At 45.0% G+C, this 27608-nt stretch overlaps 1 protein-coding gene, 1 non-coding gene and 1 pseudogene across 7 annotated transcripts in view; all 3 read left to right on the top strand.

Moving 5' to 3' along the window:
- Nucleotides 1-27608, top strand: part of LOC129483144 (stathmin-like) — a 211625-nt pseudogene that overhangs the window by 115944 nt on the left and 68073 nt on the right.
- On the top strand, nt 15658-15771 carry LOC129483574 (U5 spliceosomal RNA). The gene has a single exon (XR_008658097.1). It is a non-coding gene; the product is annotated as a U5 spliceosomal RNA (small nuclear RNA).
- Nucleotides 18647-27608, top strand: part of DENND5B (DENN domain containing 5B) — a 209941-nt gene continuing 200979 nt past the window's right edge. For 3 of the 6 annotated variants that reach the window (XM_055280095.2, XM_055280099.2, XM_055280098.2), the window contains exon 1: nt 18648-19127. In XM_055280095.2, coding sequence (XP_055136070.1) covers nt 19001-19127 — 127 coding nt within the window. In that variant the 5' untranslated portion in view covers nt 18648-19000. Of the gene's footprint in view, nt 19128-27608 lie in introns of all 6 variants that reach the window. The other 3 variants (XM_055280097.2, XM_055280101.2, XM_063639204.1) reach the window with 3 other exon arrangements.

Here is a 27608-nt window from a genome sequence, read left to right on the forward strand (position 1 = left end):
TTTCTTTATTATAATCTGGCCATATGTTGTCTTAGAGGCATCTCCAGAACTCACTTTTTACCCAACAATGTTGAAAAGGTGGCTCCACCATATTTTAAAATTTCTAGCTATACCTTATATAGTGTATATCCCTAAGTAAGATATTCTTCACTCACTCTTTTCACTGGTAATTATAATGGATTCAGTTTATAGATAACTATAATAGATTTGTTGAAAGGGAATTTATAAAAAGGCTTAAGTGGGTATTGTAAGCTTGAATTTTATGTTCTTTTTTTTGAATTTTATGTTCTTAATAACTTAAAGTTTCAAAACTGATGTCTGAGGGTTGCCTATTATTTTCTCTATTCATTTCTATTTTTCATTTTTATGTATTTTCATTTTTTTAAATTTTTTTGAGACAAAGTCTCATTCTGACGCCCAGGCTAGAGTGCACTGGAACAATCATGGCTCACTGCAGCTCTGATCTTCCAGGCTCAAGCAACCCTCCTGTTAGTAGTAAAATGTTTATTTAGAAATAGAATGCTTGTTCTTTGGTACTGCAAGGAAAAATCAGCATTTAAACAAAAAGTTTTCTCAGCAAGGCAATTTTACTTTCTTTTTTTTTTTTTTTTTTTTTTTTTTGAGACAGAGTCTTGCTCTGTCGCCCGGGCTGGAGTGCAGTGGCGCAATCTCGGCTCACTGCAAGCTCCGCCTCCCGGGTTCACGCCATTCTCCTGCCTCAGCCTCCGAGTAGCTGGGACTACAGGCGCCCGCCACCGCGCCCGGCTAATTTTTTGTATTTTTTAGTAGAGACGGGGTGTCACCGTGGTCTCGATCTCCTGACCTGGTGATCCGCCCGCCTCGGCCTCCCAAAGTGCTGGGATTACAAGCGTGAGCCACCGCACCCAGCCGGCAATTTTACTTTCTGCAGAAAGGGGGCTCCTCGAAGATGGAACAATGGTGAGACCACACCCAAACAAAGGAGGGAAGCAATTTTTATTCCTTACACAGCTTGTCCCTGCTAATGTGTCCTGTCTCCATTGGCTGGAGCTGGACCTCACAATCTAAATTAAACCTGACTGGCTAATAACTTAAAACTTTCCTAAATAGGTAAAAGCAAGGGAGAACAAAGAAAAAGAGGAAGTTGCTTATGAAAGGAAACAAATATCTTGGTTAAAGTACAAAGACATAGAATGTACTCATTCCCTTATATCTAGCAGCTACATAGGATAGGGCTTAACCAAGAGTTATTAGCATAAAGCAAGGAGGCTTGAAGGAAGTTAGTCTTTAAAAGAAACTATTATTTCTAACACTTATGATTTATTCTTTAACAAGAAGGGAAACTTTGAAGAGAAAACTTTTTACTTTCTACACATCCCATCTCAGCCTCCCAAGTAGCTGGGACTACAGGCACGTGCCACGAAACCTGGCTGGATTTTGTATTTTTTGTTGAGATGGGATCTCACTGTGTTGCCCAGGCTGGTCTCAAACTTCTAGCTTCAAGTGATCCTCCCACATCAGCTTCCCAAAGTGCTGGGATTACAGGCGTGAGCCACTGCATGCAATCTCTACTAATTTTTAAAGGCTAAAATATGCTATTATTTTTTGTGATTTTTTTAGTAGTCATTTAAAACATTTTCTTATTTAATTAATTAAATAATTTTTAGACATGGAGTTTGCTATGTTGCCAGGCTGCTCTGAAACTCCTGGCCCCAGCTGATCCTCAGGCCTCAGCCTCCTGAGTTGCTGGGATTACACGCATGAGCCACCATGCCCAGCTCAGAAGTCTATTTCATATCACATGTATGATAATAATTTAATCACAAAGGACCGTACATTTAATAATGTTTATAAAAGCTAAGGAGATCAAGCAAAGATGTGTGAAATGTGCCAAACCTTCAATCCTCTCAGTCTGGTATTTACTAGTGTAAGAAAAAAATTAAAATGTATAACTTGAATTACAGTTGACTCTTGAACATAGGGGTTAAGGGCACCGACCCTTCCTCACGTAGAAAATTTGCATTTAACTTTTGACTCCCCCAGAATTTAACTACTAATAACCTACTGTAGAGCACAAGCCTTATGGATAATGTAAACAGTTGATTAACACATATTCTGTATGTTATATGTGTTATGTGTTGTATTCTTAAAGTAAGCTAAGTAAAAGAAAATGTGAAGAAAATCATAAGGAAGAGAAAGTATGTTTACTGTTTATTAAGTGGAAGTGGCTCCTCATAAAAGCCTCCATCCTCATCATCTTCACATTGAGTAGGCTGAGGAGGAGGAATAAGAACAGGCTGTCTCAGGGGCAGCAAAGGCAGAAGAAAATTGGTATATAAGCGGACCCACACAGTTCAAACCAGTGTTGTTCAGGATCACCTGTATAATCTACCTTAGAAAAAAGGTTTCACTTTTTTTTCTTTCTTTCTTTTTTTTTTTTTTTGAGACGAAGTTTCCCTCCTGTTGCCCAGGCTGGAGTGCAATGGCGTGATCTCAGCTCACTGCAACCTCTGCCTCCTGGGTTCAAGCAATTCTTCTGCCTCAGCCTCCCAAGTAGCTGGGATTACAGGTGCTGACCACCACGCCCGGCTAATTTTTGTATTTTTGGTAGAGACAGGGTTTCACCACATTGGCCAGGTTGGTCTTGAACTCCTGACCTCAGGTGATCTGCCTGCCTCGGCCTCCCAAAGTGCTGGGATTACAGGCATGAGCCGCCGTGCCCAGCCTTTTTTTTTTTTCTTTTTGAGATGGGGTTTTGCTGTGTTGTCAGGCTGGATTTGAACTCCTGAGCTCAAGGGATCCTCCCACCTCAGCCTTCTGAGTAGCTGGGATTACAGGTGCCTGCAAAATTTCACTTTTGAAAAATATGGGGCAAGTTCAGTGGCTCATGTCTGCCGTCTGTTATTCCAGGACTTTGGTAGGCAGAGGCAGGAGGATTGTCTGAACCCAGGAGCTGGAGACCAGCCTGGACAATATGGTGAGGCCCTGTCTCTACTTAATAATACATTTTTTAAAATTGAAAATAGAGGCTTATGCCTATAATCCCAACACTTGGGAGGCCAAAGCTGGCAGATCACCTGAGGTCTAGAGTTTGAGACCAGTCTGGCCAACACGATGAAACCTCGTCTCTACTAAAAATACAAAAAAAAATTAGCTGGACATGGTGGTTCACGCCTGTAGTCCCACTGCACTCCTGCCTGGGCAACAGACGGAGACTCCACCTCAAAAAAAAAAAAAAAAAAAAAAAAAAGTAAAAGAAAAATATGATTGCCCCAATTTAAATTGAGATTAGAGGTAATGCATGTTAGCTAGATTTAGTCATTATATCATGTATATATACTTCAAAATATTGTTATACACAGTAAATGCATACAATTTTATCTGTCAATTTAAAAAAAAATTTTAAACTGAGATTACTCTTTTTGTGTTGGGCCATTTATTTACTAGTCAACCTGTTTGAGGAGCTTGATGTTTTTTTCAGCTTATATAGACAACAATTTTGCTGAGTGATAGAGAGTTTGCTTATATATTAAGGACAGAGAAGCTAAACACAGGGATATAAAGTTATTTTATCCATCGTAAACTCTAAAGGGGAGTATAAATCTAAATTGGTTGATTCATGCTCCTGGCTTTTCGCTACTAGATAATGCTCTCTCCTACTCTTAGGTAATAACGTGCATAGCCAAAATTAAGCCTCTTGTGTTGCCTTGGATTCTGTTACTTTAAATAGGCACTCACCAGATTATAATTTTGGCTCGTTTGGAGATTGCTGCAGTCTGATACTAATTTTTTTCCTTTCCCCCCACCCCCACAAAATTACAATGGGCAAGCTAGAAGTCAGGAACACTTATTCCAACAGTACAATTAAATGGGCTTTTCTCCTGGCATTTTTCTTACCATCTTTAATTACTGTTTGAGTCTGAAGTTAAAGGCAGTAGTCACAGGAGAAGAATTCTTAAGAGAGAGAGAGAGGAGAATGAGTCCATAGTTTTCCTCAAACAGAATAGATACTTTCCAAAACATTTTCCAAAAACTATTATGTAAGCTAACATTGCTCCTTAGAAATGATGCCTGTGGAGGGGATATAGACTTGGAGGATGATGTTTGCTTAGAAGGGAGCTATGGCAAATAAACATCCTGAAGTTTCTAAGGTTTCAAGCCTAATTCAATAATGGGATTATGGCTAAATTGCTGAACTTAAAATAATTGCCTTATGAACAGTCACACTGATTATGACTAAAAAGGACAGAGGATTTGTGTTCTATTTTTAGAGTAGATATTCAATCTTTGTTGGGGAGGCTGAGGGATGCATTTAATCAATCAATTTTCTGAACGTATAAACTGCGTGATGTGTCGATGTGAGGTGAGAGAAAACAGCTCCCTACCTCTGGAAGCTCTTAGCTGCACAAGTAGGGAAGGAAACATTAATGCTATTGTCTGAATGTTTGTGTCTTCCCCAGATTCACATGTTGAAATCCTAACCCCCAATGTGAGGCGTTGGGAGGTAGAGCCTTTGGGAGATGATTAGGTCGTGAAGGCGGGTACCTTATCAGTGGGATTAGTGCCTTTATAAAAGAGACCCCAGGAGAGCTAGTTCTTTTCTTTTTACCACCTGAGGACACAGTGAGAAGGTGCCATCTGTCATCCAGGAAACTAGCCTTCACCAGACAATGAATTTGCTGGCACCTTGGACTACCCAGCCTCCAGACTGCAGTAAATAAATTTCTGTTGTTTATAAGCCACTCAGTTTTTGGCATTTTGTCACAGCAGACCAAACAGACTAAAACAATTAATATACCTAGAATAATATTGCAATACTAAAAGGTGTGGGACCAGTTACAAGTGCCTCTGAATTCAAAGTGGGAAAGAATAGATGAGTGAGATTTCTATGATTTAAAAGAGGTGTTAGAAATTGTATGTGAAGTCCAGGCTCCATGGCTCATGCCTGTAATCCCAACACTTCACAAGGCTGAGGTGGGCAGATCATTTAAGTCTGGGAGTTCAAGGCCAGCGTGAGGACACAGCAAAACTCGGTCTCTACAAACAAACAAACAAACAAAAATTAGCCAAGTGTGCTGGTATATGCCTGTGATCCAGCTACTCGGGAGGCTGAGTGGGAGGATGACTTGAACCTAGGAGGTGGAGGCTTCAGTGAGCCACGATTGTGCCACTGTACTCTAGCCTAGGTGACGGAGTGAGACCTAATCTCAAAAAAAAAAAAGAACAAGAGAAATTGTATGTAGCAGGGGGCATGGTGGCAGGCACCCATAATCCTAGCTACATGGGAGGTTGAGGCAGGAGAATCACTTGAGCTCGGGAGGTGGAGGTTGCAGTGAGCTGAGATCGCACCACTACACTCCAGCCTGGGTGACAGAGTGAGACTCCAACTCAAAAAAAAAAAAAAAAAAAAAGAAAAAGAAAAAAAGAGAGCGAGAGAGAGAAATCACATGTGAAGTCTGTAACAGAGAACTCAGGTTCAAAGTCTGGCATGTAGCCAGAGTTTAAAGATGCTGGATCGAAAATATACTCAGATCAAGACTGATAGTGTTATTCAGTTGGCTACTGGAGTGTTTTCAACCTTAAAGTTTTTAGATGGAATTGAGAAAGATTACAAATTTGTAACATAAAATCAAGTTAATCACTGAGTATGCAAATTGGTTTTTTTTGATGATTGAAAATTATGCAAACTTTGTTTCATTTCTCTTTTTTTATTTTTATATTTTTAGAAACAAAGTCTCTGTTCTGTCACTCAGGCTGGAGTGCAGTGGTGCGATCATAGCTCACTTCCACCTGCAACTCTGGGCTCAAGCAATCCTCCCACCTCAGCCTCCCAAGTAGCTGGGGTTATAGGCACATGCCATCACATCTGGCTAATCCTTTCAATTTCATAGTTATTTATACTCTTCAGACTATTTTGAATGTATATATGTGCAGCATTATATATCTCTAGGATTTTATTCACTGATATATCCCTGGGACATTACCTGGCATATAGTAGGCATTATAAGAATTGTTGAGTAATTAATGAATGTTCATGCATCCATGTATATATATGCATATATGTATAGTTATTCAAATTAGTCTCACTAATAAGTCATTATAATAGTTACAAATTTGAGTGATTTATATAAGAATAGCCATGATTCGGCTGGGTGCAATGGCTCACGCCTGTAATCCCAGCACTTTGGGAGGCCGAGGCGGGCAGATCACGAGGTTAGGAGATCGAGACCATCTTGGCTAACAAGGTTAAACCCCGTCTCTACTAAAAATACAAAAAATTAGCCAGGTGCAGTGGCGGGCGCCTGTAGTCCCAGCTACTCGGGAGGCTGAGGCAGGAGAATGGCACGAACCTGGGAGGAGGAGCTTGCAGTGAGCCAGGATCGGGCCACTGTACTCCAGCCTGGGCGACAGACTGAGACTCCCTCTCAAAAAAAAAAAAAAAAAAAAAAAAGAATAGCCATGATTCACAGTGCTGATATCTTTTCTCACAGAAACACACAGGGACTTAAGAAAGAAAGGCTTTGAATTACAAAAAGCAATAGATGCCTGTTGTCAATTTTTTAACAATATAGAAATATGAAAAATAATAAATGGAAGCTGTTCAGATGTTTTCATGCACAAACATGCATACAGTTTATTTTTAACACAAAAATAGGAACTATGTATTTTTCTTTTCTTGCTTTTTTTTTTTTGAGATGGAGTCTCGTTCTGTTGCCCAGGCTGGAGTGCAGTGTCACGATCTCAGCTCACTGCAACCCTCCATCTCCAAGATTCAAGCGATTCTCCTGACTCAGCCTCCCAAGTAGCTGGGACTATAAGCGCGCACCACCAAGCCTGGCTAATTTTTTGTATTTTTAATAGAGACGAGGTTTCACTGTATTGGCCAGGCTGGTCTTGAACTCCTGACCTCAAGTGATCCGCCCACCTCGGCCTCCCAAAGTGTTGGGATTACGGGCGTGAGCCACCACACCCAGCCATCTTTTCTTGCCTTTTATATTCAGCCATATATTAGATATTTTTTCCATCAGTGTAACCTCATTCTTAGCATGCATTGTATCAGATATACCAGAATCTATTTAACCACTTCCTTTTTTGTCTTTTTTATTTTTATTTAAAAACTTTTTTTATGTTTTTTACTTTTTATTTTTAATAGAGGCAGGGTTTCATCATGTTGCCCAGACTGGTCTTGAACTCCTGGGCTCAAAGGAACCTCCTGCCTCCCAAAGTGCTGGGATTACAGATGTGAGCCACCACACCCAGCTAACTACTTCCTATTTCCTATTGGTAGAAATAAGATTGTTTCCACTTTTAAATATAATGAGCAATGTTTCAGGGTACGTTGTTGTACACATATTCTTTACTTGCATATTTCTGTAGGAGAAATTTTGAGATGCAGAATTGTCGAGTCAGATAGTATGAGTATTCTAACTTTTGATAGAAAATTTGCATTTTAATTGCTATTCATATACTCTTGATTTCGGTTTGATGAGAAGGAACCCAGCCAACCCAGGAAAATACCTTCTGCAGAAGGCTGCTAAAATTTCTTCCTCATCTTGAGCCAGACACAGTGGCTCATGCCTGTAATCCCAGCACTTTGGGAGGCCGAGGTTGTCAGATCACAAAGTCTGGAGTTCAAGACCAGCCTGGCCAAGATGGTGAAACCCCATCTCTACTAAAAATACGAAAATTAGCTGGGCATGGTGGCACACGCCTGTAATCCCAGCTACTCAGGAGGCTGAGGCAGGAGAATCGCTTGAACCCGAAAGGCAGAGGTTGCAGTGAGCCGAGATTGCGCCACTGCACTCCAGCCTGGGCAACAGACCGAGCCTCCGTCCCTGCCCCCCACAAAAAAAAAGAAAGAAAGAAAAGAAGAGCTAGTTCTGGGGCTTTTTCTAGAATATGGAATTATATTTCTTTCCTTTCAGTTTTTTTTTTTTTGGAGACGGAGTCTCGCTCTGTCACCCAGGCTGGAGTGAATTGGCGCAATCCCAGCTCACTGCAAGCTCCGCCTCCCGGGTTCACGCCATTCTCCTGCCTCAGCCTCTCGAGTAGCTGGGACTACAGGCGCCCGCCACCACGCCCGGCTAATTTTTTGTTTTTTAGTAGAGACGGGGTTTCACCGTGTTAGCCAGGATGGTCTCGATCTCCTGACCTCGTGATCTGCCCGCCTCGGCCTCCCAAAGTGCTGGGATTGCAGGTGTGAGCCACTGCGCCTGGCCTCCTTTTAGATTTATAAGTTTTTTTTTTTTTTTTGACTGGACGGGATCTCAGTGACTATTCCCCTTATTTTGAGAGTAAATTTTCAGTTGAAAGTTAAAGAAAATAACTCAAACTGGCTGAAACAATAAAAGGAATGCATTGGCTCACATTGACTGACAAATTCCAGATATTGAGTAGGCTTCCTGTATGATTTGAGCCAGAGTTTATAATATAATCTACTTTTCAGTGATATTCTTGGCTCTGCTCCATTCTGTATATTGGCTTCATCCTTGGCCTGGCTTTCGTTGTAAGGCTACTGGTAATTTTGGGACTGTATATATCATATTTAACACCCAAGGAAAGAAGAGGATGTTCCTTTCTCCAACTATCAAACAAAAGTTCTGAACCTCATCCTAATCAGACCAGCTTAGGATAATTGTTCATCCCTGAGTCAGTAACTCTTACAAGAAATATAGGTTCACAAAGACACCCTGGAGCTAGGTGTAAGCCCAATACCATCTGAAGGACGTGAACACTACACAATGAAGGAGGAGGGGATGGATTCTGATTAAACAGCCACATATTAGGGAGGAACTTCCTTTCCTCTTGCCTCACGTTTCCACATAGAGGGACTTCTACTACAGTAACACCGTTGGCCCCCACGTCACCCCTCCCCTGCCTGCTAGATTAGCAAAGTAGTTCATGGTCTTCATTTCTCCACTGGATGGCGCTAATCTAAAGGTAACAAGCATTGCAGAGTCTTCTACTTTCTTCCCACCTGGGGCTTACATGGGACAGCAATACTGAACTAAATGTAGATGCTCTACAGATTCAAATATCCCCTTCGGTGGCCTGAGCCAGGTTTGGTCAGTGGGAAGAAAAGATTGAAGGGATGGAAAGTAATGTGGCAAATCTTCTCTGCCACAGACCTGCTCTTTCTTCAGATCAGCTTTAGCTTTTTTTTTTTTTTTTAAGACAGAGTCCACTCTGTCACCCAGGCTGGAGTGCAGTGGTGCTATCTCCACTCACCACAACCTCCGCCTCCCAGGTTCAAGTGATTCTCCTGCCTCAGCCTCCCGAGTAGCTGGGACTACAGGTGTGCGCCATTGCGCCTGGCATATTTTTGTATTTTCAGTAGAGATGGGGTTTTGCCATGTTGGCCAGGCTGGTCTTGAACTCCTGACTTCAGGTGTTCTGCCCATCTCAGCCTCCCAAAGTGCTGGGATCACAAGTGTGAGCCACTGCGCCCAGCCGGTTTTAGCATTAACAGAGGCTACATTTAATAATAGAATCTGTTCTCCATCTGTTGGCATCCTATATCTCATTTCTCGATTGGTTCCAATCTTGGGGAAGAACGATGAAGTTGTTGATTGACCTTTTAAAACCCAAATCCTGCTGGGTATGGTGGCTCATGCCTGTAATCCCAGCACTTTGGGAGGCTGAGGTGGTAGGATTGCTTGAGCCCATGAGTTTGAGACCAGCCTGGGCAATATAGCGAGATTTTGTCTCTGCTTTTAAAACAACAACAACAACAACAACAAAAATACTACCCTGTTTCAGCTTCTGGTCTCTTTAGAACTCTTCCTTCCCATAGATGAAGACACTTGATGTGAATTTTCAGGCCTGTCCCTGCCCCATTTTCTGCTACAAATGGGTTCTGCTTGGACCTTCTACCAAGTCCTGTCACTGTCTTTTGTATTTAGACTTTGTCATTGTACATAGGTCATTAGAATTGAGCTTCTACCTTATATGCAAGTGTCTCTCTCCAGGAGCCCTCGGTCCTAGTATCTTGGGTTCCGCTCTGGTAACCTACTTAGGTCTCTAGTTCCTTTCTCAGGCTGGGTCCTTGCAGGTTCCCCTCTATATTAATTTCCTAGGGCTGCTGCAACCAATTACCACAAACTTGGTGGTTTAAATAACAGAAATTAATTTTCTCACAGTTTTAGATGCCACAAGGCTGAAACCAAGGTGTCAGGAGGATTGATTCCTTCTGGGGGACCCCCAGGGAGAATCCATTCCATCCCTTTCTCCTAGCTTCTGGTGTCTGCTGGCAACACTTGGCACTCCTTAGCTTGTGGCAACAACATTCCAAGCTCTGTCTCTGTCTTCACATGATCTTTGCCTCTGTGTGTCTCAATATCTCAAATCTCCCTTTTCTTATAAGGATACCAGTCACTGGGTTTAGGGCCCACTCAGCTGTAATTGCACTGCATTAAGGATCTCAAGATGAGATCCTCAATTACATCTGCAAATATTTTATTTCTGAATAAGATCACATTCACAAGTATAGGGATTAGGACTTGGACACACCTTTTTGGGGACACAATTCAACCCACTATATCCTCTTGACTTCTTATTCCAACTGGAGAGAACCTGTGATTTCATGATAGACTTCCTGAAGCTGCTTGCCTGGAATTTTATATTATTTTATTTTATTTTTTGGCGACAAAGTCTCACTCTGTCTCCCAGGCTGGAGCACAGTGGCGCAATCTTGGCTCACTGCAACCTCCACCTCCCTGGGTTCAGGCGATTCTCCTACCTCAGCCTTCCAAGTAGCTGGAATTATAGGTGTGCGCCACCACGCCTGGCTAATTTTGTATTTTTAGTAGAGACAGGGTCTTGCCATGTTGGCCAGGCTGGTCTTGAACTCCTGACCTCAGCTGTTCCACCTGCCTCGGCCTCCCAAAGTGCTGAGATTACGGGTGTGAGCCGCCACCCCCCCCCACACACACACACACCTTGCTTGCCTGGATTTCCAAATGCCAGATGCCTTGGATGCTCCTTTCTGTCACCATTTTCAACAACTAAATCTTAGGGCCCCTTTTGCTGACCATGTAGACACCATCTAGAGATGGTGGCCCACTTTGGATGCCAAGTTTGACTGCCACATTGAACTTCTCTTGTCAACACAGCAGAGGCTCAGTGCCCCCAACCCCCCTATACCCCTCTCAGTATTTATCACGTCTCATTGAGTGGGCTTGGAACTAGGGTCTGCATATCTCCATTGGCCCTATCTGATTAAAGTGATCATGACCTATTGTATTCTGAAGTGCTATGCAAGAAGTGCTAGACCTCTTGGACTGATTTCCATGACTGGGCATGATGGCTCATGCCTAGAATCCCAGCACTTTGGGAGGCCAAGGCAGGAGGATCGTTTGAGTTTAGGAGTTTGAGACTAGCCTGGGCAATGTAAGGAGACCCCATCTCTATTAAAAATAAAAATAAAAAATTGACCAGGCGGGGTGGCTCACACCTGTAATCCCAGCACTTTGGGAGGCTGAGGCGGGCATTGCACTTCAGCCTAGGAGACCAGCCTGGCTAACATGGTGAAACCCCAGCTCTACAAAAAATACAAACATTAGCCGGGCATGATAGCTTGTGCCTGTGGTCCCAGTACTCAGGGAGCTGAGAGGTGGGAGGATCATTTGCACCCAGGAGGTGGAGGCTGCAGTGAGCCTTGATCGTGCCACTGCACTCCAGCCTGGGTGGCAGAGTGAGACCTTGACTCAAAAAATAAAATAAAATAAAATAAATAAAGAATTAGCTGGGCATGGTGGCATGTGCCTGTAGCTGCGGCTCCTAGGGAGGCTGAGATGAGAGGATCACTTGAGCCTGGAAGATGGAGGCTGCAGTGAGCTATAATCACACCACTGCACTTCACCCACAATCCCTCGCACTCTTCCTTTCCAACTTGGGCCCCTCAGAATGCCTCCCACAAAGAAGGGTGGCGAGAAGAATTACAGTTCTGCCATCAATGAGCTGGTGACTAAGAATATATCATCAACATTCACAAGCGCATTCATGGAGTTGGCTTCAAGAAGAGTGCCCCTCCGGCACTCAACGAGATCTGGAAATTTGCCATCAAGGACATGGGAACTACGGATGTGCACATTGATACCAGGCTTAACAAAGCTGTCTTGACCAAAGGGTTAAGGAATGTCCCATATGGCATCCCTATGCTTTCAAAAATCTACAGACAGTCAATGTGGATGAGAACTAACCGCTGATCGTCGAATATATCAAATAAAATTATAAAACTGCCTTCCAAAAAAAAAAAAAATCACACCACTGCACTCCAGCCTGAGCAACAGAGAGAGAGAAACTGTCTCAAAAAAAAAATCAAAATAATGAGATAGAGTATGTTAAAATGTCTAGCTCAGTGTCTGGCACACAGAAACAATGACTTACATATATTGAATACTTTCCATGTGCTAGGGACTGTGCTAAGCACTCTACATGTATTATCTCCTTCAAACTTCACAATAACTTAATTTTGATCTGCACTGGACAAATAAGGAAATTAAAGCTAGAGTAACATTAAGCAGATTGTCTTATAGACACTAAAAGAAGTGAGATTTGAACCCAGGTAATGAGAGTCTGGAGGTTGTCCCCTTTATCAGCACACCAAACCACCGCAAAACATACTGGTTGAAAAAAAACCAAAATCGAATAAAATTTTTGTAAGAATTTGGATCAGTCCTTGTCAATCAACTAAAATGAGTAGAATTTTAGGAAATGTACAGTTTTGAAACTTTACAAAAGTTTTTGAAAATGAGTAGGATGCAATAAAAACTGGACATAAATCTTTTTTTTTTTTTTTTTTTTTTTGAGACGGAGTCTCGCTCTGTCGCCCAGGCTGGAGTGCAGTGGCGCGATCTCGGCTCACTGCAAGCTCCGCCTCCCGGGTTCACGCCATTCTCCTGCCTCAGCCTCTCCGAGTAGCTGGGACTACAGGCGCCCGCCACCACGCCCGGCTAATTTTTTGTATTTTTAGTAGAGACGGGGTTTCACCGTGGTCTCGATCTCCTGACCTCGTGATCCACCCGCCTCGGCCTCCCAAAGTGCTGGGATTACAAGCGTGAGCCACCGCGCCCGGCCGGACATAAATCTTTTGGCTCTTTTTTGTTTGTAAATAGATTTGTGAGTACAATTTTATTTATTTATTTGTTTGTTTGTTTGTTTGTTTGACAGGGTCTTGCTCTGTTGCCCAGGCTGGAGTGCAGTAGCACAATCTCAGCTCACCAAAACCTCCATCTCCTGGGTTCAGGTGATCTTCCCATCTCAGCCTCCTAAGTAGCTGGGACCAAAGGCGTGCATCACCATGCCCAGCTAAGAGATACAATTTATATATATTAAAATGTATTTGCTAGCCAGGCGTGGTGGCTCACGCCTATAATCCCAGCACTTTGGGAGGCTGAGGCAGATGGATCACCTAACTAAGGTCAGGAGTTCGAGACCAGCCTGACCAACATGGTGAAACCACGTCTCTACTAAAAATACAAAAATTAGCCAGGTGTGGTGGCGTGCACCTGTAATCCCAGCTACTCAGAAGGCTGAGGCAGGGGAATCACTTGAACCCAGGAGGCGAAGGTTGCAGTGAGCCGAGATTGAGCCACTACACTCCTACCTGGGTGACAGAGTAAGACTTCGTCTCAAAAAAAAAAATGTATTTGCTGTAAGAGTACATTGGGTTTTGACAAATATATCCATCTGTGAAAGCACTACCACAATCAATATATAACATTTTCCCATTGCTCCAGAAAGCTCCCTCCTGCCCTTTTGCAGTCAATTTCCCACCACATCACCTCTGACCCCAGGCAACCACTGATCTGCTTCCTGCCCAGTCTAGAATTTCATATGAGTAGAGTGATACACTGTGGACTCCTCTGTGCCTGGCATCTTTTGCTTAGCATATTTTTGACAGCCATGCACCTTGTCGCATGTATCAGTGGTTCATTCCTCTTTTTATTTTTATTTTATTTTTATTTATTCATTTATTTTGAGACGGAGTCTCGCTCTGTCGCCCAGGCTGGAGTGCAGTGGCGCAATCTTGGCTCACTGCAAGCTCAGCCTCTCTGAGTAGCTGGGACTACAGGCGCCCGCCACCACGCCCGGCTACTTTTTTGTATTTTTAGTAGAGACAGGGTTTCACCGTGGTCTCGATCTCCTGACCTCGTGATCCGCCCGCCTCGGCCTCCCAAAGTGCTGGGATTACAAGCGTGAGCCACCGCGCACTGCCATTCCTCTTTACTACTAAGTAGTGTTCCCTTGTATGAGGATACCAATTTAATTCTCCATTCATCTGGTGATGGACATTTGGCTTATGGATCAGTCAGGAGATAGAAACCAGTAATTTGAACAGGAAAATTTAATATAATTGTTAGCTAGTAAAAAGTGGTTAACAACAGCAAGGGGTAAAAGAGGGTTCTAAGGTGGCTCAAACCTGTAATCCCAGCACTTTGGGAGACTGAGGCAGGTGGATCGTTTGAGCCCAGGGGTTTGAGACCAGCCTGGGCAACAGGATGAAACACTGTCTCTACCAAAAATACAAAAAACTAGCTGGGTGTGGTGGCACATTCCTGTGGGTGGTCCCAGCTCTTCCGGAGGCTGAGGTGGGAGGATCGCTTGAGCCAGGGAGGTGGAGGCTGCAGTGAGTCGAGATTGTGCCACTGCCCTCCAGCCTGGGTGAGTGACCTGCCTCAAAAAAGAGGGTTGTAAGGGATCGAGAAGTAGCAAATACGATGAGGAGAGTGGACTCTCCAAAATATTTAAGTCATGTTAAGGAGAGGAGAGGTTATTTTTCTCTTTTGATGCTACGACAATCCTTGTCAACACCGTTCTTCACTACCACACTCCAGCCACATATAAACAACCAAGAAAGAAGGGATTGATTGCTAATGTAACTATTTAAAGCCCAAAACATTCATTGGACCACATTTTACTAGTAGTCAGAGTCACCATGTGCCACCAGCTTAGCAGTGCTATCAATCTCTCATTCCTCCACTTTTGCAGACCGTGGCAGGACTCAGCTATCCCAAGCATGCCATGCCGTCCATTTGAGGCTTTACCAGTAAGTCCTTTGGAGACAGCAGATCATTGCTCAGATTTTTGTTCACTGAGCTAATTTACTTCTCTGTCATTATTTCAGAGGACAATCTGCATATAATGATACATAGCTAACTCTGTATCATTTCAACTTCGTTTCATTGTAGCTTAATGCAGAATATACTTACAAGTGTCATCTTGAAGTGATAATTAAAAAAGTATACAGATATTTTCAAATTAGTGTTTAATTTTGTAATGTGTGACTATTCTAAAAGCTTTAGAAAAGATTTTGGGAATTCTATTTTTATGAGATTAGTATATTTTAATTGCATGCATTGTTTGTTGGTGACTCAATTTTTTTCACCTTAAAAATATTAATGTGGGGCTTACAAACTCATAAATCAGTTACTGTTCAAATTTTTTTAAGAAATGACGTGCCTTGGCTAGTGCAAACAGTAAATCCGTTTTTTTACTGTGTTTGTTTGATTCGCTTGGAATCTAACAAACATTCTGTAAGAAGTTACCACCAAAGATAGGAGAAACAGATACCTGGCACTTCCTTCCTTACTAATGAAATGTTATACATTTCAGTACTTTCTACATGGGGAAAAGCAATATGGTATAAGAGTAATTAAAGTGTTCACAATTAGGTTCATACTCTGGTTTCTCTTCAGATCGTATACGTCTTTTGTCTTTTACTAAAGATTTCCGTGGAAAGGAACAATGCTGAGTTTTTGACTAAGTTTTGTTTTGTTTTGTTTGAGACGGAGTTTTGCTCTGTTGCCCAGGCTGGAGTGCAGTGGTGCGATCTTGGCTCACTGCAACCTCCGCCTCTTGGGTACAAGCCATTCTTCTGCCTCAGCCCCCCAAGTAGTTGGGACTACAGGCACTCACCACCATGCCAGGCTAATTTTTGTATTTTTAGTAGAGACAGGGTTTCACCATGTTGGCCAGTCTGGTCTTGAACTCCTGACCTCAGCTGATCCGCCCCCTTTGGCCTCCCAAAGTGTTGGGATTACAGGCGTGAGCCACCGTGCCTGGCCTGACCAAGTTTTGAGGCCTTGCATATGTGAAGGTTATTTTTATCTATTTTTTAATCTTTATTTTATTACTATTTTTTGAGACAGAGTCTCACTCTGTCACCTGGAGTGCAGTGGCATGATCTTGGCTCACTGCAACCTCTGCCTCCCGGGTTCAAGTGATTCTCATGCCTCAGCCTCCCAAGTAGCTGGGATTACAGGCGTGCACCACCACACCTGGCTAATTTTTGTATTTTTAGTACAGACGGGGCTTCACCATGTTGGCCAGGCTGGTCTCGAACTCCCGACCTCATGTGATCCACCCGCCTCGGCCTCCCAAAGTGCTGGGATTACAGGTGTGAGCCACCATGCCTGGCCCAGGACTTATTTTTTAAAAAATGTTACAGATATTAAAGTTTGTATATTTTTCTAGTAGCATCAACAACCTGTTATTACCTAGATAACCACCCTTCTTTCATCACTCAAATATAAATTGAGGGGCTAAATAGGACCAGAGTTCTGCTAGATACCAGAAAAGTGAAGAACCACAGAGTCCAACTCTTGCTCTGTGGAGTGCACAGCACAGCTAAGAAGACACAGAAAAGCCATTACAAGTGTTTTTGAAGAAGTACAGGGTACAACGGGACCTAAAGGTCAATTACCCAGACTGTGGCTCACCCTGATTTCTTGATTCTTCTTGTATTTTCTTTTCTTTTCTTTTTTTTTTTTTTTGAGACAGAGTCTTACTCTGTTGCCCAGGCTGGAGTGCAGTGGTGCGATCTCGGCTCACTGCAACCTCCGCCTCCCAGGTTCAAGTAATTCTCCTGCCTCAGCCTCCCGAGTAGCTGGGACCACAGGTGCGTGCCACTACACTGGCTAATTTTTTGTATTTTTAGTAGAGACAGGGCTTCACCATGTTGGCCAGGATGGTCTCAATCTCCACCCGCCTTGGCCTCCCAAAGTGCTAGGATTACAGACATGAGCCACTGCACCCAGCCAATTCTTCTTATATTTTACTAATTATTATTTTATTGATATTATATATATATATATATTTTTAGTAGAGACGGAGTTTCACCATGTTGGCCAGGCTCGTCTCAAACTCCTGACCTCAAGTGAGCCTCTCCCCTTGGCCTCCGAAAGTGCTGGGATTACAGGCTTGAGCCACTGCACCTGGCCTCATTTTATTTTTATAGAGACAGGGTCTCTCACTATTTTGCCCAGGCTGGTCTTGAATTCCTGGACTCAAATGCTCCTCCTGCCTTGGCCTCTCAAAGTGCTGGGATTACAGGCCTGAGCCACCGTGGCCAGCCTCTTCCATTTCAAAATTGAAGAAAGTGAAGATAACAAGCTACATTAAATGATGGTATGCATGCACATGTATCTTCTAGGAAGAACATTATTCAGTCAAATAATTGAGGTTTTCTCAGGCAACCTCTCTGGAAGGTTTGCTTGTATATCTAGTGGTAGAGACCCCAAATCCCCAAAGAAGAAAGCAGGAAGTGGTGTGGAAGGGGTTGCCATATGGAGATGAACTGGATTCAGTTTTCTAGCTTTTAAGTTTTATTTTTACTTACATGGCCGGGCACAGTGGCTCATGCCTGTAATCCTAGCACTTGGGGGGCCAAGGCGGGAAGATCGCTTGAGCCAAGGAGTTTGAGAGCAGCCTGGGCAATACAGTGAGACCCCGTCTCTTAAAAAAATCGTTTTTTAAATAAGTAAATTTCATTTTTTTACTTAGATGGAGACAGTCTCCCTATATTGCCCAGGCTGGTCTTGAACTCCTGGTCTCATGTGATCTTCCTACCTGGGCTTCCCAAAGTGTTGAGTAAATTACAGGCGTGAGCCACTGAGCCCAGCCAGTTTCCTTTCAAAGGAAAAAGAACTGGTTGTCGAGTTCCTTCCGTGGAGGCAAAAGACAGAGCTGAGCAGGGCAAGAAAGCCGTGCCCTTGGGAGGAGCAGAGTTCAGGGTCTAATTCCTGTTGCTTTAGCCTCCGATTGTTACTCGCGGGAGAGCCGATAACATCGGATGGCTGCGGAGCTGGAGCGCCTTGGCTATTTACACTGACCTGGAAAATGTCAGGATAAATGACAGAAGGTGGGGGTTGGTGACTGCACTCCTTCTAGAAGTCTCAACGCTTTGTGGGTATTGAGTTGTGTTTTTCCCCCCTCACCGTTGACTTGTCATTAAGTCACTGAGGATGGTCTGTAAATGGGGTGAGGGCTGGCGGAAGGGAGGACCTTAAAGTGAGACAGGCACCCCCACACAGGTCACAGTTTAGAAGACGATGGCTCAGACCGTTATGCGAAATGATCTCAGAGCGGCTGTGCACCTTCCCCAAAGCTGCATTGAAAGAAATCCGGATGGGTGACAACCCCTTTAGAAGACAGACCCCCACACTGAGGCTAGCCGTCTTATCGGCTGGCCAGGGCGAGGAGGGGTGTGTGTGGGGTCGCCCTCGATGCCGCAGTCGGGGCCGGTGGGCGCGAACGCGGCCCCGCAGCACGCTTGGCCTCCGAGCTGGCTGGGCGCGCACACGGCAGAAGCGCGCGCCTCCGTCCCTCGCGAACGCGCCCCCCACCCCCCGCCAGCGTCGCACGCGCCGAGCCCCGGCGCCCCCGCCCGCCCCGCGCTCCCACAGCCCGAGCGCCGCTCAGCTGACCCGCGGGCGCCAGACGCGGCGGCTCTCAGCTCGCGAGCGCAGCTGCGGCGGCAAAGGGCCCCCCGGGCCGACACTCCCCCTCGCCCCTCCCCCACCCGGCCGGGCTCTGGACCCGCCGCGCGCGAGCCCGCGGCCGCTTCCCCCGCGCCGAGCGAGGAGGCTGCTGCGGCGGCGGCGAGAGGCGGCTGCGCGGCCATGGGCGCGCCAGGGTCGCCCTAGGGCGGGCGCACAGACCACAGCCGGAGCGGTGGCGGCGGCCTCCACGGAAAGCCTTCCCAGGCGGCAGCGGCGGCCCCTGGAGCAGCGCGGCCGGGATGAGCGGGAGCGGCGCGGCGCCCGGCCCGGGCTCGGGCTCCTCCCCGGCCGCCTGCCGCTTCGCGCACTACTTCGTGCTGTGCGGGATCGACGCGGACAGCGGGCTGGAGCCTGACGAGCTGGCGGGTAAGGCCGGGGCTGTGGCGGCGCTGGGTCCCCTCAGGGGCGCGGGGGACGCTGCGGGGACGCGCGGGAGGCGGGGTGCGGGCTCCAGACAAAGTCAGCTCCCTGCGGCGCCCTCCCGCCGCTCTCTGGCCGAACGGGCTCTCGGGCGCGATTTAACGACATTGTTATTTATTCTGCGTGCGGGCTGTGCGGCTGCGCCCACCGGGGCTCTCGCCTCCGGGCGCTGGGTTATTAATAACAGGCGCGGGGGTGGCCCCAAGGGCACGGTCCCCGCCTGGCGCGCCAGCCCCTTCGCCCGCAGCCGCACGCGGAGGCGGCCAGTGACTCACCGGGCGCGCGGGCTGCCCCCCGGCCGCCGAGCCTGCCTCCTCCCCGCCAGCCACCCGGCCCTGGCCGCGAAGTTTCGGCCCCGCACGTGACGCGGCTCTCGGGCCTCTTCGGGGGAGGGGGAGTCGGACTCAGCTCGGCTCCCGCCGGGGTGGCGTCCGCGGAGGAGCGGGTGGCCGTGCGGGGCTGGCGCGGGGCGGGGGCCGGTCGGACTTCATCCCGGACTCTGCCCTCTGCGCCGCCTGCGCTCTGCGGTGCCGGCCAGGTCACCTTTTGGAATCCTGTGGATTTGGCCGCGTCTGGGAGCTGGCAGGGACCTTTGGACGCTCGGGACACAGCACCGCGCTTTGTTGACACTGCCTGCGCTGTTCCCGAGTTTAAACTCAGTTGGGGGCAGCGTGTGTTAGGGCCTGGTTTTCCCGGAGGGGTACCGGTCCCTCCACTTGACTCATTTGATGGCGCAGTGCGGGGCTGCGCTGGGGAAACGACGCCGGGAAAAGGGGCCGTTAAAGGGCGATGGGGGCGCAGCGGAGTGCGCAGTGTCGAGAGGAGGCCGGGGAGAAACAACTGATTTCATTTTTCACGCCTGTTCCTTTCTGCTTGCCTCCGCGGGATCCGAATCTTGATTTGTTGTTGTTAAATGGGTGAGAGAAGTGACATCTACCGCCTGAACTTTGTGTCAGTGTTAAAGACTTAGCTCATAGTCTTTCAGAACAACTTCCCTTGGACAAATAATTCCTTATTGATTGCACTAACGTAAATTTTTCGCTTTTCCTTTGGTGGGGGTGGGGAAACTGGGAAGAATATATTAAATAATAAACAATAGTAAACAAAACTGTTCAGCCTTAAAATGCAGTCCCCATCAACCCACGTCTTGGCTATCTTTTTCTTAACTCAGCTTCAGAGCAAAACATGTTTTCATATCTTTGGAGGTAGAAACACAAAACATTTTCAACAAAAACTGTAAGTCTAGTTTTAGTTAAAAAAAATTTGGAGAGATAATAGAATACCAGGTTTTTCTGTATGTGTAATTATGTAATCACATTGTTTCTTCAACTAAGATTTCATGTACATGTTAAGAATGGCTTTGTTAAAGGATATGAAGAAAAAATGTCTGCAGAGAGATTTGGAGAGATTCTTCTCGAGATTGGTGAAGGAATATTCTTATTTTTCTAGACTCTTTCTTCCCTAAAGATCCCAAACATTGTGCACCAGGGTCACTTGGAGGCCTTCTGTCAGTGATGACTGATGAAAGGGAAAAAGCCTGTATTTTTCTTCTCCATTTGCCTACTGAAGCGAAAACTGTACCTTTTAGGTGTGACCTAGTACTCTTTAGGCACAGTGGGAATGATGTTAACAAAACCATCAATTAGACTTTAATGCATTTTTAAGAAACAAACTCTGATGACTCTTTTTGCAAAACTGTGAGTGTGGGTGATTGGGATTTCTGCTTCTCATAATACTTAATGTATTCAGGTAATAATGTGTTTTGCCCTGTAATATTTCAGTATCATTCATCCAACAAACAGTTTTGAAAGCTATCTGTAGTCGGTTTTGTAGGCACTGGGGACAGCTGTGAAGAAAGCAGTCAGAAATCCCTGCCATCATGGAGCATACGTTCTAGTGTAAAGAGATAATGAAAATACAATCATCTCTCCATAACCATGGGGAATGGATTCTAGAGTGTCCCCCACACCAAAATCCTCGGATGCTCAAGTCTCTTATAATAAAATGTTGTAGCATTTGTATATAACCTATGAACATTTTCCTGTACACGTTGTCATCTCTAGATTACTTATAATACCTATTACATTGTAATGTTATGTAAATAGTTGTTATACTGTATTGTTTAGGGAATAATGACAAGAAGAAAAGTCTGTACATGTTCAGTACAGATGCAACCATTGTAGGCCTGACTACATTTTCAATCTGTGCTTGGTTGAATCTGTGGATGCGGAGTCCATGAGAAGTGCCGACTGTATATAGTTCTTCAGATGTTAGTAAGTGCTATGAGGAAAAGTAAAGCAGGGGAGTGGATTTAGGGACATGCCAGCAGAGTGGTGGGATGGTGGGGTTGTGATTTTAAATAAGATGGTTAGGGAAGGCCTCACAGGGAGGATGACATTTGAACAGAGCCTTGAAGGACGTGAGGAAGCAGGCCAGATGGATCACCTGGGGGCACAGCATTACACGCAGAAGAAACAGCAAGTGCAAAGACCCTGAGTGGGACAGTCCCTAGTTTGTGCTGGTAACAGCAAGGAGTCCAGTATGGCTGGAGCTGAGGGAGAGGGAGAGTAGTAGGTAAGATCAAAGAGAAAGGGCAGGGGAGATTGTATAGGGCCTCATGCAGTTGTTAGGCTTTTGACTGAGATGGGAAAGTATTGGAAGGTTTTGAGCAGAGTAATGACAAGATCTGATGTGCCTTCTAACATGACTGTTGTGGCTGCCATGTTGGGTAGTCTATATCAGGGCAGGGGTAGAGGCAAGAGGCCAGTTAGGGAGCTCTTTCAGTATTTGAGGTGAGAGGCTGGATGCCGTGGCTCACGCCTGTAATCCTAACACTTTGGAAGGCGGAGGCAGGTGGATCACTTGAGGTCAGGAGTTCAAGACCAGCCTGGCCAATATGGTGAAACCCCATCTCACCTGAAAATACAAAAAGCTGGGTGTGGTGACCTATGCCTGTAATATCCCAGTTACTCCGGAGGCTGAGGCAGGAGAATCGCTTGAACCCAGGAGGTGGAGGTTGCAGTGAGCTGAGATCGTGCCACTGCACTCTAGCCTGGGCAACAGAGGGAGACTCTGTCTCAAAAAAAAAAAAAAAAAGGTATTTGTGGTGAGAGAAGTTGTTGGCTTGGTGAAGTAGCAGGAAGGACTCAGATTCTAGATAGATGTTGAAGGTAGACCTAACGAGATTTGCTGATGATTCGTATGAATATATATGAATTCTATGAATATGGTAGTCATATTCAAAGAAAGTGATCAAAGGTGACTCTTAAGATTTTTGGACTGAACAATTATAAACTTCTCTCCTGAAATAGGAAGACTGATGGAGAATCAGACTGGAAATCAGTTCAGTTTTGGATGTATTAAGTTTGATGTGTCCATTATGTGTCTGTCTGTCAGGGAAGGCAGACATCATTTTGAAATCTTATTTTATAGCTTTTATTTCTTTTAAACTTTAAGTCACATAGACAAGACATCTCTTGGGGGAAGATCTGGACTGTAGGTATAAATTTAAAGCCGTGAAATTACTCAAGGGTTAATTATAGATAGAAAAGAGAGGAGGACACTCAAATGATTGAACCCTGGGCCAGTCTAGCATGCACAGGTGGGGAGGATGAGGAGGAGACAGCCGAGGAGATTGAGGAGTGTGGATAGTGACATGGCAGGAAAACAGGAGAATGTCATATCATGTTCTCAACTAAGAATTTTCTTGACTATTTCCGTAGAGCAACATTTGGGGATCATGAAACTGTGTTAGGCAAATTAGCCAGAAGGTAGTTTCTGTTTTGCTGCATTAATTTCAAAGTTAATGATAGTTAAGTTTCTATTTTGCCTTGCTGGAGCTGATCTGTCTTTATCACACTTTCTTAGCAAGTTGTCACCGTGCCTCTAGAAGGTCTTAATTGACTTCTATTAAACATAAATTCTACCAATTGCTTCATAGACTTTCTTAACATACACGTATTCCTGGAATTCACACTCTGCAGGTGGTGGGACATTGAAATCAAAGACAGTAACAGTTAAATAGACTAAGACCTTATAATAAAACTTATCAAGGCTTCAGATGGTTTTTAGACACTCCTAGTAAAACCAAGCTTAAACAGCAATGGAAGAGACTTCTTTCATCTCAAATACGTACATCTCTTAATAGCTGAAAATAATTTCACTATATACATAATCATATATTTTAAAATGGAGGACTTAGGAACTTTATGGTGATGTCCACATGTATATACTGATATACTCATACTACCTGTTGTCCTTTCTGTGCCACATCTTAGTTGTTGTGCTTCTCCTGCTCACTGTATATTTTCAAGAGGCACTTTGTCCATAAACAAAACATCCTTTGGGAGAAATGTTTAAGTTTCCTTTAAATATTAAAGATAAGGAAAAGGTTTCGAAGCGGGATTCTTTAATTGCATGTAGAAGAAAGGAGGTATAAATGGAGGTAAATCATGCAATTAGTTGATGTCAGGGAAGGCAGACATCATTTTGAAATCATATTTTATAGCTCTTATTTCCTTTAAGACCTGGCTGTAGGAATACACATGGCTTAATTTACAGCAGTCAATCTTTTGAGCAATGGGAAAATGAAGGACATGATAAGGCCTTTATTAAGTAACATAAATATACAAGCCCTCTAAGAGAGAAGGGACTGTGCCTTTTTCATAGTGTCTTATATACAGTACACAGTGTTTAATAAGGGAATGAATATAAGTTTACATATGAGTCTACAAATTATGTGATGACCAGAACATTCTTAAAGTGTTCCCTTGGTAGCCTGGATTCAGCCCTCCTAATAGTTGTCGAAGTCTGATGAATGAGATCTCTGCCATAGAACTTTGTTTAGATCTTTTCCTTAGTGTCTCTCTCTAGCTATTTTTAGCTTTGGTTGTGTCGGGTGTGGTTTTCAAAAGAGCGTAGAGACAGTGGAGACCATGATCTGAATTCAAATAAGCATAAAATTTAGTCAAGACTGACAGAATATCATGTCACATTAGTTCTTGAAGGGACCTTAGACATATTTATGGTAACGAAACTGAGGCTCAGAGATTAAGGGCCCTCTCAGATTACATTTGATCAGCAGTAGGCACCTGACTAGTGCCTGGTGGTTCCAGTCCACTATGCTCCATAGTTATTCTATTTAAACTCAGAAAAAAGATGAGCTTGACTCATTCAACAAGCATTTCAGGATTGCCCTTATTCCAGACTGAATGTCATAGTCAAGACTGTGCTGAAGTGTGTTTTTTTTTTTTTTTTTTTTGAGACAGAGTCTCGCTGTCGCCCAGGCTGGAGTGCAGTGGCACGATCTCGGCTCACTGCAGGCTCCGTCCCCCGGGGTTCACGCCATTCTCCTGCCTCAGCCTCCCGAGTAGCTGGGACTGCAGGCGCCCGCCACCTCGCTCGGCTAATTTTTTGTATTTTTAGTAGAGACGGAGTTTCACTGTGTTAGCCAGGATGGTCTCGATCTCCTGACCTCGTGATCTGCCCGCCTCTGCCTCCCAAAGTGCTGGGATTACAGGCGTGAGCCACCGCGCCCGGCCCTGAAGTGTGTTTTTTAAAAACAGTGGCCGGGTGTATAGGCTTAATTGGGATAGAAGCTGCCCTGATCCAAGTACCATTGGTAGCGTCAGTTGTTAGCTTTGTTGACATCCTTGGCTCACAATAGATTCTTGGGAGTTTGGAAGGTCTGCCCCGGGTAGCTTGGGGGCTGGGGAAGGAGTAGTACAGGGATCAGCCTTTATTTTAATGAGGCCAAAGAAGATTCAAGATCTGGTTGCTGTGTGCTAGTTTGGCTCTTTGTCCCCAGACCTCGTGTTGAAATTTGATTCCTAATGTTGGAGGTGGGGCTTATTGGGAGATATTTGGGTTATGGGGGCAGATCCCTCATTAATGGCTTGGTGCCCTCCTAGAGGTAATGAGTGAGTTCTCCCTCTATGAGTTCCCACAAGAGCTAGTTGTTAAAAAGAGTCTGGCACCACTCCCCTACCCTCTTCGTTCCTGTCTCTTGCTATGTGATCTCTAATTGGTTAGCCTTCTGCCATGAGAGGAAGCAGCCTGAAGCCCTCGCCAGAAGCAGATGCTGGCGCCATGCCTCTTGCGTAGTATAGCCGCAAACTATTTCTTTTCTTTTTCTTTTTTTGGGCGTGGGGGGTGGGGGTGGGACAGAGTCTCTGTTACCCAGGCTGGAGTGCAGTGGTGCGATCTTGGCTCATTGCAGCCTCAGTCTCCTTGGGCTCAAGCAGTCCTTCACGTCAGTCTCCCTAGTAGCTGGGACCACAGGTGTGTGCCACCATGCCTGGCTAATTTTTGTATTTTTTGTAGAGATGGGGTTTTGCCATCTCTACAAAGATGTTGCCCAAGCTGATCTCAAACTCCTGAGCTCAAGGAGTCCACCCCTCCTTGGCCTCCCAAAGTGCTGGGATTACAGGCCGTGAGCCACCATGCCCGGCTGAGCCATTTCTTTTTTTTTTTTTTTTTTTTTTGAGACGGAGTTCATTCTTGTTGCCCAGGCTGGAGTGCAATGGCACTATCTCGGCTCACCGCAACCTCTGCCTCCCGGGTTCAAGCGCTTCTCCTGCCTCAGCCTCCCAAGTAGCTGGGATTACAGGCATGCACCACCATGCCTGGCTAATTTTGTATTTTTAGTAGAGACGGGGTTTCTCCATATTGGTCAGGCTGGTCTCGAACTCCTGACCTCAGGTGATCCGCCCACCTCGGCCTCCCAAAGTGCTGGGATTACAGGCGTGAGCCACCGCGCCCGGCCGCCATTTCTTTATAGACTACCCAGCCTCAGGTGTTTCTTTATAGCAACACGAAAACAGACTAAGACACTGTGGTATAATGATCATTTAATTTTGGAACTCTACTGGAAATAAAACTCTTTATAGTGAAATTGGCCCAAGAGTGAGTGAAGCTAAGTTCTCTGTGATAACCCCAAGGCTTAGGCTTATGGCCCATTTTGTTAATGCAGGACACACCAGCATAGACAACTGGGAAGACGGGAGGGAAAGAGGGTGAGACATAGTGTCTTTGAGGGAGGAGAGAAAGAGAAAGAAAAGGGGACAGGGAGAGAGAAAGGAGGCTAGAGGAGTACAAGTTCTGTTTGCTGCTAAGGTGTTAAGACAGACTGTCCTAAAATTCCTGTGCACATCCTGTTGCTTGTATTTCCACTGTTGGTCACAGATACTCTCAGAGTAATAAAAGTAAATATCTAGAATACAATGCATTGTTAGTCATGATTTCCATAAAGCTTCATACGGAAGAAAACATTTTCCTCTTCTATAATTTACTGAATGGTAGAGATGGTTCTATACAGGATGCTTTAGGAAACGTGTCATATGCCTGATCCTTAGCATTTTTGTTTAATAATGACCTAAATTTTGTTTTTGGTAAAACCATAACTAGCTATTATATTTTGGATTATTTAATGTTAAATGCTTACAGTGTGTCAGATTCTGGAGTACATACATAAATGATGGCCGCTGTGCTATAAGAATCTGTGATGAAATAGTAAAATAGCTAACATTTATATAGTGCTTTCCACATGCAAGACACTGTGCTAAATTCTTGTTGTTGTTGTTTGTTTGTTTGTTTGTTTTGAGACACAGTCTTGCTCTGTTGCCCGGGCTGGAGTGCAGTAGCATGATCTTGGCCCACTGCAACCTCTGCCTCCCAGGTTTAAGCGATTCTCGTGCCTCAGCCTCCCAAGTAGCTGGGACTGCAGGTGCATGCCACCATGCCTGGCTAATTTTTGTATTTTTTGGTAGAGACGAGGTTTCATCATGTTGGCCAGGCTGGTCTTGAACTCCTGACCTCAGGTGATCTACCTGCCTCGGCCTCCCAAAGTGCTGGGATTACAGGCGTGAGCCACCGCACCCAGCCACTGTGCTAAATTCTTTATAGTCAGTACCTCTTTCAGTCCAGACAGCAACCTTAGGAAATAGGCATTGTTTTCTCTCTTTTTTTTTTTTTTTTTTTTTAAAGACTGAGTCTCACTCTGTCACCCAGGCTGGAGTGCAGTGGTGCCATCTCTCCTCACTGCAATCCCCGCCTCCCGGGTTCAAGCGATTCTCCTGCCTCAGCCTCCTGAGTAGCTGGGATTGCAGGCACACGCCACCACACCTGGCTACTTTTTGTATTTTTAGTAGAGCTGGGGTCTCACCGTGTTGGTCAGGCTTGTCTAAAACTCCCGACCTTGTGATCCACCCACCTTGGCCTCCCAGAGTGCTGGGATTACAGGCGTGAGCCACCACGCCTGGCCTGTTTTCTCTTTTGTACACAGGAGGAAACTGAGTCTAGAGAATAAGTACTTTACTCCAGTTCCTATAATAAGTAAGAAGCCTAGATTGAAGGTCTGACATAATTCATCCATCCCCATAACCACTATATTTGCTGTCTCCCTAGTAACATATGCTATATCATACAGAT

This window comes from Symphalangus syndactylus, chromosome 5 (assembly GCF_028878055.3).
Source record: "Symphalangus syndactylus isolate Jambi chromosome 5, NHGRI_mSymSyn1-v2.1_pri, whole genome shotgun sequence".
In the NCBI taxonomy this organism is placed as follows: Eukaryota; Metazoa; Chordata; class Mammalia; order Primates; family Hylobatidae; genus Symphalangus; species Symphalangus syndactylus.